The sequence below is a fragment of the Ovis aries genome, chromosome 7, assembly GCF_016772045.2.
Source record: "Ovis aries strain OAR_USU_Benz2616 breed Rambouillet chromosome 7, ARS-UI_Ramb_v3.0, whole genome shotgun sequence".
Classification (NCBI taxonomy): Eukaryota; Metazoa; Chordata; class Mammalia; order Artiodactyla; family Bovidae; genus Ovis; species Ovis aries.
This window is the reverse complement of record NC_056060.1, coordinates 12,773,952-12,786,047: the sequence shown is the minus strand read 5'-3', so window position 1 is coordinate 12,786,047 and position 12,096 is coordinate 12,773,952. Positions and strand designations below refer to the sequence as shown.

Sequence of the window (12,096 nt, the reverse complement as noted above, 5' to 3'; positions counted from 1 at the left end):
TGTGTAAGAGAATGGCCTATTGCAGGGGGGTGTGGCAGTGGGCACCCTGAGAATCGCCAGACCTTGGCCAGGGGATACTTTGAGGTAGGTGGGGCTGTAAGTCTAAACCTGAGAAGTTAGGTTGATTATTGGCTTGCCATGCACGCCCATCACCAGAGACAGCCAATCAATTGTATGCCAGGCCTGACACCGCAGATCAGAGGACACAAAGTAGGGAATGGGATTTAAAGTTTCCCTGTTTGTATTTGTGCTTATTGAGAAGTTTGAACCTGGTTGAGTCAGGGCCAAGAGGTGGAGGAGGGGGAGCTGTACCAGGCTCACATTCCTTCAGGGCAGAACTGTGTACTTTAGAAACTGCCCACTTCCCCATTTGGGTTTTTTTGCCATTCGGAGCTAACAAATGGGAAGTTTTGAGCACTAACAGCGTGGGGCACATGGTAGCCCCTCAGTTAGTGGTCATTTCATCCCCCAGAACTGTGGTAAAAGTTCAGGCCTGTTCAACTGTGGTAAGGGGAACCAGGAAGACAGCCTGGAGGAGGAGGCAGGAAGCTGAAACTGGGGGAGTGAGGTCACGTGCCCCCTGTGAACACCAGCTCTCCTCCCCTGCACAGGGCCGGCATTTGTTCAAGTGAGAGATGGAGCCTCTACCAGAGCTGCCTTCTGCTGAAACCTTAGAGGGTTTTGTGTATTCGTTTCATAAGAGATACTATTTCTTTGTAGTAATGACAGCTTTTAGCGTGCTCTCTGCCTGCCAGGCCCTCTTCTATCTGCTTCACGTGCTGTCGTTCAGTCAATTAGTCACGCCCAACTCTGCGGCCTCATGGGCCGCAGCACATCAGGCTTCCTTGTCCTTTAACATCTCCTGAAGTTTGCTCAAACTCATGTCCACTGAGTCGGTGATGCCATCCAACCATTTCACCTTCTGTTGCCCCCTTCTCCTGTCCTCGGTCTCTCCCAGCATCAGGATCTTTCCCAGTGAGATAGCTCTTTGCATCAGGTAGCCAACTATTGGAGCTTCAGCTTCAGTCCTTCCAATGAACATTCAGGGTTGATTTTGTTTAGGATGACCTGGTTTGATCTCCTCGAAGTCCAAGGGACTCTCAAAGAGTCTTCTCCAGCACTACAGTTAGAAAGTATCAGTACTTTGGTGCTCAGCCTTCTTTATGGTCCAGCTCTCACATCTGTACATGTGGAAACTACTGGAAAAACTATAGCTTCATATGTAATAACTCATTTAATCCTCTTAACAATACTATGAAGTAAGGACATTATTTATTCCCACTTGACAGATGGAAGAACTGAGTCCCCAAGAGGTTCAGTAAATTGCTCAAGGTCAGGCAGTGAGTCAGTGGTAGCAGCAGGAAGGCACTAGAGTCCATTCTCTAACCCCCAGGCTCTGCCACCTTTTGGAAAGATCTGGTTCTTCCTCCTTCACCCCTCACTGATACACCATGGGGCCCTGGATAAGCCTCTGCCCTGCTCTGTCTCCCTTTCTTTCTCTGGGAAGCAGAAAGTCTTCTCGCCTGGTGACTTCCCAGGGCTGTTGTAAAGCCAGGCTGACTGTCCATATCCCTGTACAGGCTGCTCTGGGAGAAAATGGGACCTGGTGCAGCCTTCTGGGGACAGATATTCTGGGCTGGGTGCTCTGCGTCTTGCCCCCTGGAGCAGGGCAGGGTGGGCAGTCCTCTCAACCCCGCCAACAGATCCACAATTGGACTCACAAGCCCCTTGAAATCTCCTCAGAGAGCAGGGATTGGGGACACTAATGAGGATTCCAGGAGAGAAACCCCTTCCTCTTAAAGTAAACTCATGCAGAGAAAATCATAAACTGAGCATGCAATTTACACCCCGGCCAAGGGCCTCAGAGCTTAATCATATTCTTCTGGGCTATTTGTAGTCCTGGAGAAATTAGAATTTTTCTGGGTAATGGGAGCGCTAGTAGATTACAGCTGGTCAGGATCAGTCAAAGATTGGCCTGAGAAAGAGTGGGAACCATGGAACCTTCTGGTGCAGGACTCCACACTGCCCAGTCTCTCCTCTCTGACACAGCCTGGGCAAGCGGGAGCAGAGAGAAGGGCTAGAGAGGAGCCTCTTCACCAAGGGCCAAATAAGATCTCTCTGCGACCTGAATAGGGATGAGGCCAACTGCCTGGGACCCTGATAGTTGAGAAGTGAGCTCCCCTATTTCAAGGCTGTCATTTCAAAAATGCTGGAAGTGAGGCTCAGAGAGGGGCAGTAACCTATCGAATGTCACACAGCCAGTGGGGCCCAGGTGAGCTCTGGTGTCCTGGCCCATGCATCAGCATTCCCATAGTAAACCTCAGCATAAGACCTGAGAAGTTAGCTGGAGACACTCCTTGAGGGGAGATGGTGGGAATTAAGCATCCCAGTATGTGCACCAGAGCAGACATCCCCAACGAGGGTTCCTGAGTAGGGAAGGCGTGTCCTGGGGACTCTGAGAGCCCAGATTCCCTTCCCTCACATTCCAGGCTACCAATGTCCCGCTTTTAAAAATATATTTATTTGATTGCACCGGATCTTAGTTGTGACATGTGGGATCTAGTTCCCTGACCAGAGATCGAACCCGGGCCCCCTGCATTGGGAGCACAGAGTCTTAACTGCTGGACCACCAGGGAAGTCCCCCAACACCCTTTTGAAATATCTCCCTCACCCCTCCTTACAACAAACTCCCTCCTCCTGCTACCCCTAGAACATTCCCAGCTCCCATACTCCTCTGCACCCTTATTCACACCCTCCCCACCTAGACTGCCTTTAACCCTACTTCCTCTGATTAACTGAATTCTTCCACCCCTCAAAGCCTCTGAAGTCCCCATTCTTGGTAGCCCTGTGACTTGCCCTCACTCTGAATGCCTTGCTAGAGCTAACAGCCCACCCAAGGAGGTCTGGTGCAGTGGATCCTGTAGGGTGTCACCCAGATACATGATTCAGGATGAAGGCATGCAGTTTCCTCCCAACTGCAGGAAACTTAGTAGCTCCCAGATGAGTCTCTGCAGAAATTGCCTTCCATCAAAGAGCACAGATTCCCCTGAAGTCATGCCCCCTTCCCCGGGGCAGTGGATACCAATGACTTGTCAGGGATATGGAGCCTCTCTCTCCCTTTCCCCTGGCAGGACAATTCTAAGGGCCAACCAGCTCCAGAGCTTCCTGGCAGATCAGCTGAGGCTATTGTTGCAACTGTACCAGAGTTCAATTTCTGTCTGTCCTTCTTCCTTCCCTTTCCCCTCATAGGGATTGTTCTCAAGAGCCCACTAATTGTTCTGAAATGGATTGTCCCCATTTCAGAGAATTTTTTTTTCTTTTTCATTTCAGAGAATGTTTTACAAGGAAACTGGTTGCCAACGCTAAAAACAGAATGGTTAAGCAGCCAGCTTGGGTTCAAATAGCGATCAACCATAGTTAGCTCCATGACCTGGAATGATGCTGAGGCTCTAGTTCCTATCTCTTGAGGATATTGTGAAGATTAAATGAAATGATGGTACCTGATATTGAGAAAGTGCTTAATACATATTAGCTGTTATTATTTACATTGAACTTCTTTGAGGTTTGGGTAAATGAAAATAGGATATTGTTATCTGCTTCGGGGGTTCCTGGTAAGAATCAAATAAGATTGAGAAGCAAAGGGTTAAATTTTGTGCCGGTGTGACCTAATAGAGGTTCAGGGGTCAAATTCCTTGAGGGCTTTGCCCACTCTAGAGCAGTGGTCTGGAGGCCTGACCCCTCCCCCAACTGGTGAGACTCATTGTATTGCGATCCTATCACTGCTGTAGCAAATCCGCACATCAAACAAAACAAGTGTGCTATCTTACATTTCCGTAGGTTGGAAGTCCAGTATGGGTCTCACAGGACTAAAGCCAAGGTGTCATCTGGCTATATTCCTTTCTGGTGGCTCTAGGGGAGAATCTATTTTCTGCTCATTTGGATTTTTGGCAAAATTCAGTTCCTAGGGTTGTGGGACTGAGGTCCCCATTTTCGTGTTAGTTGTAAAATGAAGCCGCTGGCTTCGTGTGTGTGTGTGTGTGTGCACGCGCGTGTGTGCGTGTGTGTGCATGTGCGTGTGTGTGCGTGCACACGTGAGCACATGCGCTCAGTTGCTTAGTCACGTCTGATTCTTTGTGACCCTATAGACTATAGCTTGCCAGGTTCCTCTATCCATGGAATTTTCCAGGCAAGAAGACTGGCTTCTAGAGACCGCTGCATTCCTTGGCTTGTGGCCCCATTCCTCTGTCTCCAAAGTCAATGCAGGCAGGTGGAGGACTTCTCAAGGCTATCTTTTTAGTTATCTTCTACCCTTAAGGACTTACATGATCAATTTGGGCCACCCTAGCTAATCAAAGACACTCTCCATCTCATAGTCCTTAATCATGACTGCCATGTAAGGTAACATACTCACAGGTTTCAGAACATGGAGAGGGGGCAGGGGGGAGGCATTACCTACCATAGCCACTTACCATGGGGCACCTCTGACCCCAAGTCCCCCTCCTTTTCCAGGGGGAGGTCTGCGCCGTTCCCTGTGCGGCAGGGACCTACGGCTCCAACTGCTCGTCTGTCTGCAGCTGTAACAACGGTGGCGCCTGCTCCCCAGTTGACGGCTCCTGCACCTGCAAGGAGGGTAATGTGCCTGCTGTTCCATCCCATCCCCTCACATGTACACACAGAAGTTGCCCAGGTGGGCTGCCAGCTGCCCACCCACCCACATGCAGAGTCAGGGAGCCTGCATGTCAGGTTCCAGCCAAGGAGACTCATGCCCGGGACTTCAACAGCAGGAATGTAATAAAAGGGATTTGTTACCAGAGTGTTAGAAGAGCTGCAGAGATATGCAAGGGAATGTGAGCAACCCGGAAATTCACAGCTTCTCTCACAGTTGCTACCACTTCTAGGGTGAGAGGGACGAAGGGAGAAAGTGGAGTTCCCAGAGCCTGTAAGTGAGGACCACCTGGTAGGGACTGAGACAGGGGCAGAGCGGCTGCAAGATGGTGCTGGAGTACTGAGACAGCCGCCCCCAGAGGCCCTGCTCACAGCAGAGAAAGAAGAGAAGATACCTGTGCCTCTCCTGCCCCCGCCCTCCCGTCACTGGCCAGGTCTCCCACTGGCAAGCCCACTTGAGAGCAGCTGCAGGGGTCAGCCCCCTGAGACACAGAGCAGGGGAAGGGGAGAAGTGGATCTGAGGGCACACAGGCCAGTAAGCAGCCTCAGAATGGGAAACCAGCCTGTTCCCAAGCACAGGGCCCTGAGATAAGCTTCCTGAGCCCGCCCTGGGCATAGAGAGGACCCCCACCTCCGTTGATGCCCTGTCCTGGTGAGATCATCCACCTACAGCAAGAACAGGGAGAACCAGCAGGCAGGAGAGCCAGCTTCTAGCCCCTGTGCTCTCAACAACCATGCTGTGCTTCCAAGTGGACTCAGCAGGTGGGATGCGTGCTCTGCCCCAGCTACCAGAGAAGGGGTGGTTTGGGTGCCTTGTCTTGTACAGAGCTGGGGGAAGTGGGCAGAAAACTGCTGACATGTGACAGAGAGGTGACAGCCTTGTTCCTTCCCCTCAGGGTGGCAGGGCCTCGACTGCACCCTGCCGTGTCCCAGCGGGACGTGGGGCCTGAACTGCAACGAGAGCTGCGCCTGTGCCAATGGGGCAGCCTGCAGCCCCACAGATGGCTCCTGCTCCTGCACCCCCGGCTGGCTGGGGGACACCTGCGAACTGCCCTGCCCGGTGAGTGGGGGGCAGGGAAGGATGGGGGTGACCCAGCAGCCCCTCAGACCTTTTCCCTGTGGTTATTTTGTCCACAGAAGTACAGAGAAAAGCATTGGACCAGGTGATGGGACACTCGGATTTAGATCTCAGCCCCGGTTCTAACCTCTCTGTCCTACTTTCGGCCTCAGCCCTCTCATCTGTAAAATGGTAGATACTGGGGATATGGTGACGTGGAGTCACTTTCCCCAGGGGTCTCTTGGTAACCATTATTGACTCTGGCACAGTTAACCTGAGCCCAGATGCAACTCCAGAATCCTTCATGACATAGCGCTACAGGACAGCCGTTCCTAATCCATCAGAGTTGCCAGAGTTGATAATGGCTAAGTTTCTTTCTAACTCCAACAGCCTATAATTTTATGATCAAGGTGTGGGAGGACTAAACCAAGCATTATCCAGCAATAACCGCCTAGACTTATTCCCTGGATCTTAGCCTATGATACAAATAAGTTAAACTAACTGATGGTCTACTGAATGAGTCCTACAGTCCTGGGTTCCAATCCTGGCTTTGCCTCATCCTAGCTATGTTGCCTGGAGCATGTTACTTCACCTCATCTTTAAATTTTGAATATAATGAAACCATCTCATAGAGCTGTTGTGAAGATGAAGAGAAATTAGTTAAATAAGACTCTTGATAGCTAGTGTTTGAGCACCCAACAAACATCGATTGCCATCTTCTTACCCAGTAACAAAGAATAAATCATAATCCTTCTTTATATGTGATCAATGTTCTGAAACTGGCAAAGTGCATTTTCATTTCCAATGTTAATTAATGATCATTATAGCTCTCTGCGAAGTAGGAAAGGACTATCACTTCCCTCCTTCCAGACCGCATACTCCTGTTAATGCAGCCAAGAACATTTTTGGAGTGACTTCATTGAATCCCCAATTATAAAAACAGGCCTTCACTTTGCCCCGGCCCCAGTTTCTCTGCATCCTTGTTGGGTAGCAGCTCAGTTTTGTCATCAAAATCCCACAGAAGTGTGAGAACCTCTGGGGGTCTGGATCTCACCATTTCTGTCTCCACAGGATGGCACATTTGGGCTGAACTGCAGTGAACGCTGTGACTGCAGCCACGCAGATGGCTGCGACCCCGTCACAGGCCACTGCTGCTGCCTGGCTGGATGGACAGGTAACCCCCTCAACCGCGCCACCTTCCAGGTCCTGGGAAACTGAGCTTTTGGTATTCTGCCACCTTTTCTTGACTTTCCCTTCTTTTCTCCTTCACTTTCTCTTTTTATTTCCTAGGAATCATCTTTCCTTTATCTCCTCTGGGCTTCAGTTCTCCATTCCATTCAAATTAACAAACGTTAATTGAACGCCTGTTATGTACAGGCTCTTTTCTAAGGGCTGGGGACAGACCAGTTTTTAAGTCAGACAAAAGTGTGGGTGCTCAGTCTGTGCTTACAGAGGATATGGTGGAGACAGACAAGAAACTTTCACCTTCGCCCAGGCTTAGACTCCTGGTCCCTACACGTATCCTGGCAGTCCACCCCCTAAACATACTGCAAATCCAACCATTTTTCACCAGCCGCTGTCACTCTGCTTGTACACTGAGCACCATCCCTCACCCTGCACTGCCTCAGCCTCCTTCTTGTCTCTGGGTCTCCCCTTTCGTCCAGCTGCCCCTACTCTGAACATGGTGACCAGATCCAGTCACATCACACTGAGGCTCAGAATGCCTCAGTGGCATCCCATGACATTTATCCAAACGCCATCCAGTGACCTGGGGCCCGCGTGGTCTGGCCCTCCCCAACTCTTCTACCTCTCTTACGCCCCTCCCATCACTCGCTTTGCTTCAGCCACGTGGGCCAAGTGTCTCCCGACTCCAGGCATCAAATGTGCATTCCCTCTGCCCGGATCACTCTTTCTCCTCCTCTTTACCTGATAATACCTTCTCATCCGTCATATTTCAACTTAAAGATGACTTCCTCTGGGAAGGCTCTATGCTCGGATACTACCACCTCCGCAACCTGGCCAAGATTATGAAAGAACTCCTTTAATTAATTCTCAGAATACCCTACAGTATTTTAATTCTCAGAATACCCTAACAGTGGTACTTACTTCAATTGTCACCGAACTCTGATTGAGTAACTATTCATTTATTATCTGCCTCCCACATTGACCATCAGTTCTGTGCAGGCAGGGGCCAATCCGCCTTGTTCGCCACTGTAGCCAGTGACTGTCACACACTGAGAAATGGTTAAGGACACAGAGCTGGAGCCAGGCCACCTTGGGCAAGTCCTTTAACTTCTCAGGGCCTGAATCTTCCAACCATAAGATGCAGATAATAATAATCCTTATAACTCAGGGTCCTTGGAAGTTTAGATGAATTAATACCTGTAGGTGCTAACAGTACCTGGCACAATAGTAGATGTTCAGGAAGTGTAAGCCACAAACACAATGTTAATAACATGTTGCATGAATGAACCCACTGGCCATTCCCAAAGTGGTGGACAGCAAGGAGTGAAAAATACAGGCGTGGCTGGCAGGGTGTGTCCTCAGATAAGAATTCACACCAGGCTGCTCAGCAACCTCTGTTCTCCACAACCAGAAAGTCAAGGACTGGGGGCATTGCTTCCTCTGTAGCATCTTCAATCTGACCCCCTTGTCCTGCCCCTTCATACAAAGTTGGACTCCACCCTGGTTACCAACACCCTACACTCTTGGCTGGAGTCAAATGGAAATCCACTTTAATTTTTCATCGCCTTAATTTTGAGTGAACCGATAAGATTTTAATGACATCTGGTGCTTAAAAATTCTGTCTTTGATGGACAACCTTTCAGCAAGGTCTCTGCTGTTCTAAAGCTAATTTCCCCAAAAGTGGTCCTGAAGTCATTTCAAAGGAGCAATTGATGTTCTGAAATTTGTTCAAGCAGAAGAAAACCAAGGAAAGATAGGGAGGGCTTGGGGTACAGGCCCCAGCCTCCTACTCAGCGAGCCCTCCCCACCTACCCCTGACCACCTAGCCCCTGGCATACTGCTCGTCCCTTGAGTCAACACTCTTTAAAAATCATCATCATTTTGGCTGCACTGGGTCTTCATCGCTGTGTGTGGACTCTTCTCTGCAGCGTGTGACGTCTTTGCTGCAGCACAGGCTTTTTCTGGTTGCGGTGCGTGGGCTTAGTTGCCCTGCAGCACGTGGGGTCTTAGTTCCTGGACCAGGGGCCAAACCTCCCACATCCCCTGCATTGCAAGGTGGCTTCCTAACCACTGGCCCACCAGGGAAGTCCCTCAACACTTTTCTTTGCTTTAAGCAAGTGAATGTCTTCTCCCCTCACCCCCAGTTAGCCACAGGCTTCTTGACTGGCATGATGTCTAAGTCATCTTGCCTCGTACATAGTAGTTGCTAATTCAGTGTTTATTGAGATAAGTTGAAAGAAACTGGCCTGTAACCATATATGGATTTTCCCCTTGAAGTGAGGAGATCTTGATGATTATCTGCTCCCATCTCCTCCTGCTACACAGGAGGAAAAGGAGCTGCCCCAGGTCTCAGGACATTACTGCCAACAGGAGGCACAGGATTGCACTGTAAAGGGGAACCATTTCTTCATTCAACTAGCATTTATTGACCCAAACCATCACCAAGTCTTTATTTGGCAGCTACCATGTGGCTGGCCCTGAACTAGGCCCAGGAGTAAATGGCAGAATTCAATAATAGTAATAGACCCTGGGCACCTATTGTGTGCCAGACACTGTCCTGGGTGCTAGAGATGCAGAAATCATGATGATGGTTTCCCTGCCTATTGGGAGGACCTGGATAAAGAGTCAGAAGTGTCAATAAACCATGATCCCTGTCTCCCCAGGGCACATACATGAACTATTCAAATGATAGGTAGGGACAAAGCTGTATGCCACTATCAAATATATGCTTGAATCCCTGGGCAGACATCCAGGAAGGCTTCCTGGATGAAGAGGACCTAAAATAGTCCATGAAGAATGTGCGCTGCTAAAAAAAAAAAAAAAGTGCGCTGCTGAGTTGCTACCGGCCTTATGATATGAACTAGAGGTCACAATACGTGGATTCTCAGTCTAGCTGCACCCATCAATATAGATGTGTAGAGAGCCCTGAAAAACAAAATCTTAGATTCTCTAAGGTAAAAAGGAGAGGGTCCCCAAGGGGGATTATTATCCCCAGACAGGGGCTAGAGAAGGCAGCTAACTGAAGACACCATGCCTCTTCAGAAGCTGTAGTTCTGAGAAAGAACCTCCCTTTAGGCCAAGGCCAGCCGCTCTGACCTCACCAGTGCAACTGACCTTTAGATTCTTCTCTCGACTTAGGTGCCAATGTCTGACATTCCAAGGTCTTAGGACATAAAAGAACCTCAGACAAGAGCCTCACCCACAGCACCAGACCTAGACTAGATAGAATAACTGGCAGACCCTAGAACCCAGTGGGCCCTTGCAGCCATCTGCAATCTGAGCATAATCACCTTACACCTATGATTCTTAATCTCCAAAAAAAAAAAAAAAAAAAGAGGACACATTTTTGACACGAAGACATTTTGAGGATCCAAGACAGGAGAGTAGCTGTATTTCTACTGTCTACTGATTTGGGGGAACATGAGAGTGACCGGCTGCCGTGAATTCAGGGGTGCTTTTGCGTGCATTGTTTTATTAATCACAGTAATATCAGCTCATAGTGCTAGGAAAGAGCTGTATCTGCGTGTGATGCACGTGCCTTGGGCAGCCTAACAAAGAGCGCTTGATGCACAGGTGGGATCGGAGGCCCCTGTCCGATAGTGGAACTCCACCTTAGCCCAGTGTGCCTCCGGAGAGCAGCAGGCCCCTCGGCCTACAGTCCGAATCTCACATTTTCAACATCCACAGGCACAAGAATTCCTTGAGGCACATCATGGCTTTTGGTTTGGGGTTTTTTTTCTTTTAATATTTATTTTTAATTGATTGATGATTGCTTTACAATATTGGTTTGATTTCTGTCATGTATCAACATGAGTTAACCATAGGTGTACATATGTCCCCTCCCTCTTGAATCTCCCTCCCCCCTCCCACCCTTTCCCACCCTCTAGGTTATTACAGAGCCCCAGTTTGAGTTCCCTGAGTCATACGGCAAATTCCCATTGGCTATCTGTTTACATATGTTCATGTATATGCACCCATGTTACTCTCTCCATTTATCTCAGACAGCTTTGTGTTTTTTCCTGCCCCAGGTTGCCCTTCAGTCCATTCATGCTATTTGCCACCTCTTGTGAACCTGAAACTCCGCTGAGAGAGACCTCCATTGCGGAGTGAAATGTGACCAACGGATTCCCACTGGGGAAAGATGGCATTTCCTGGGAGAATCTCGCCCCAGCCCCTTCCCTCCACTGTTCAGTCACTCAGTTGTGTCCAGTTCTTTGCGATCCCACGCCAGGCTTCCCTATCCTTCACTATCTCCCGGAGTTTACGCAAACTCATGTTCATTGAGTTGGTGATGCCATCCAACCATTTCATCCTCTGTTGCCCCCTTCTCCTCCTGCCCACAATCTTTCCCAGGATCAGGGTCCCTCCATACAGAGGCATCAGACATTTACTGTCATTTTCTGCAGAGTGGCATCAGAAGCCCCCACCCTGCTGTAGAATTGAGCTGTCACAGGAGGAAAGCCCAGGGAGGGACAGGGAGCCGGGCTGGATGGAGGCGTTGGAGGGGAATGAAGCCAGTTGATCCCCTCTCCCCCACTCTCTGCCTCTGTTCTGCGCCCTCCCCTTTCCTGCCAGCCCAGGTGGGCTTGTACATTCCAGCCTGCCTCTAAATTGGTCCCACCGCTCTCCTGCTGCTGCTAGGGCCGGCTCTGTTCACTGAGCCTGAATGTCTTCCTCCCACTTTCTCTTTCTCATGATCCCTGTCCTTATAGCAAGGCAGACATGCTTTTTAAACTAATTCTGCTCCTCTCTGAGCCTCTGGATATTCACTTTCCAAAGCCAAGTTGGTCTCCGGGGCCCCCACAGTCCATTCACCTTATGCATGTCGGACTAGCAGCCTTTCTGCCTGGGAGGAAGCCCCTCCACAGAGCTGCGCATCCAGCCTCAGGCCTTTTAAAATTCCTTCTCAGCCTGCAGGCTGTAATCACCCCCAACATATATTTCCTTTCTCTCAACTCAAAAAGATTGTGTAGGCCTTGTTCTTCTTTCTGACAGATTCCATCCATTCCCCCTTAGGCCACTGTTTGTCAAACTGAAGGTCATTAAATCAATTTGTTGGGTCACAACTAGCTTTTTTTTTCCTTAATGAAATAGAATACATCATAGTACAGAGAAAATATCAGATTGCATCATAGTCAGTGACAGTAAATGTCATTTGCAGAGCACTGGTTCCTATTATTCATATGTAT

At 49.3% G+C, this 12,096-nt stretch overlaps 1 protein-coding gene across 16 annotated transcripts in view; it reads left to right on the top strand.

The window, feature by feature from the left end:
• Window positions 1-12,096, top strand: part of MEGF11 (multiple EGF like domains 11) — a 398,161-nt gene that overhangs the window by 350,493 nt on the left and 35,572 nt on the right. For all 16 annotated transcript variants that reach the window (XR_006060297.2, XR_006060298.2, XM_027971510.3 and 13 more), the window contains 3 exons: window positions 4,510-4,630; window positions 5,562-5,725; window positions 6,794-6,896. Coding sequence is in view for 14 of the 16 variants with exons in the window: in XM_027971510.3 (XP_027827311.2) it covers window positions 4,510-4,630; window positions 5,562-5,725; window positions 6,794-6,896 (388 nt within the window). In the remaining 2 variants the exon portion in view is untranslated. The remainder of the gene's footprint in view (window positions 1-4,509; window positions 4,631-5,561; window positions 5,726-6,793; window positions 6,897-12,096) is intronic.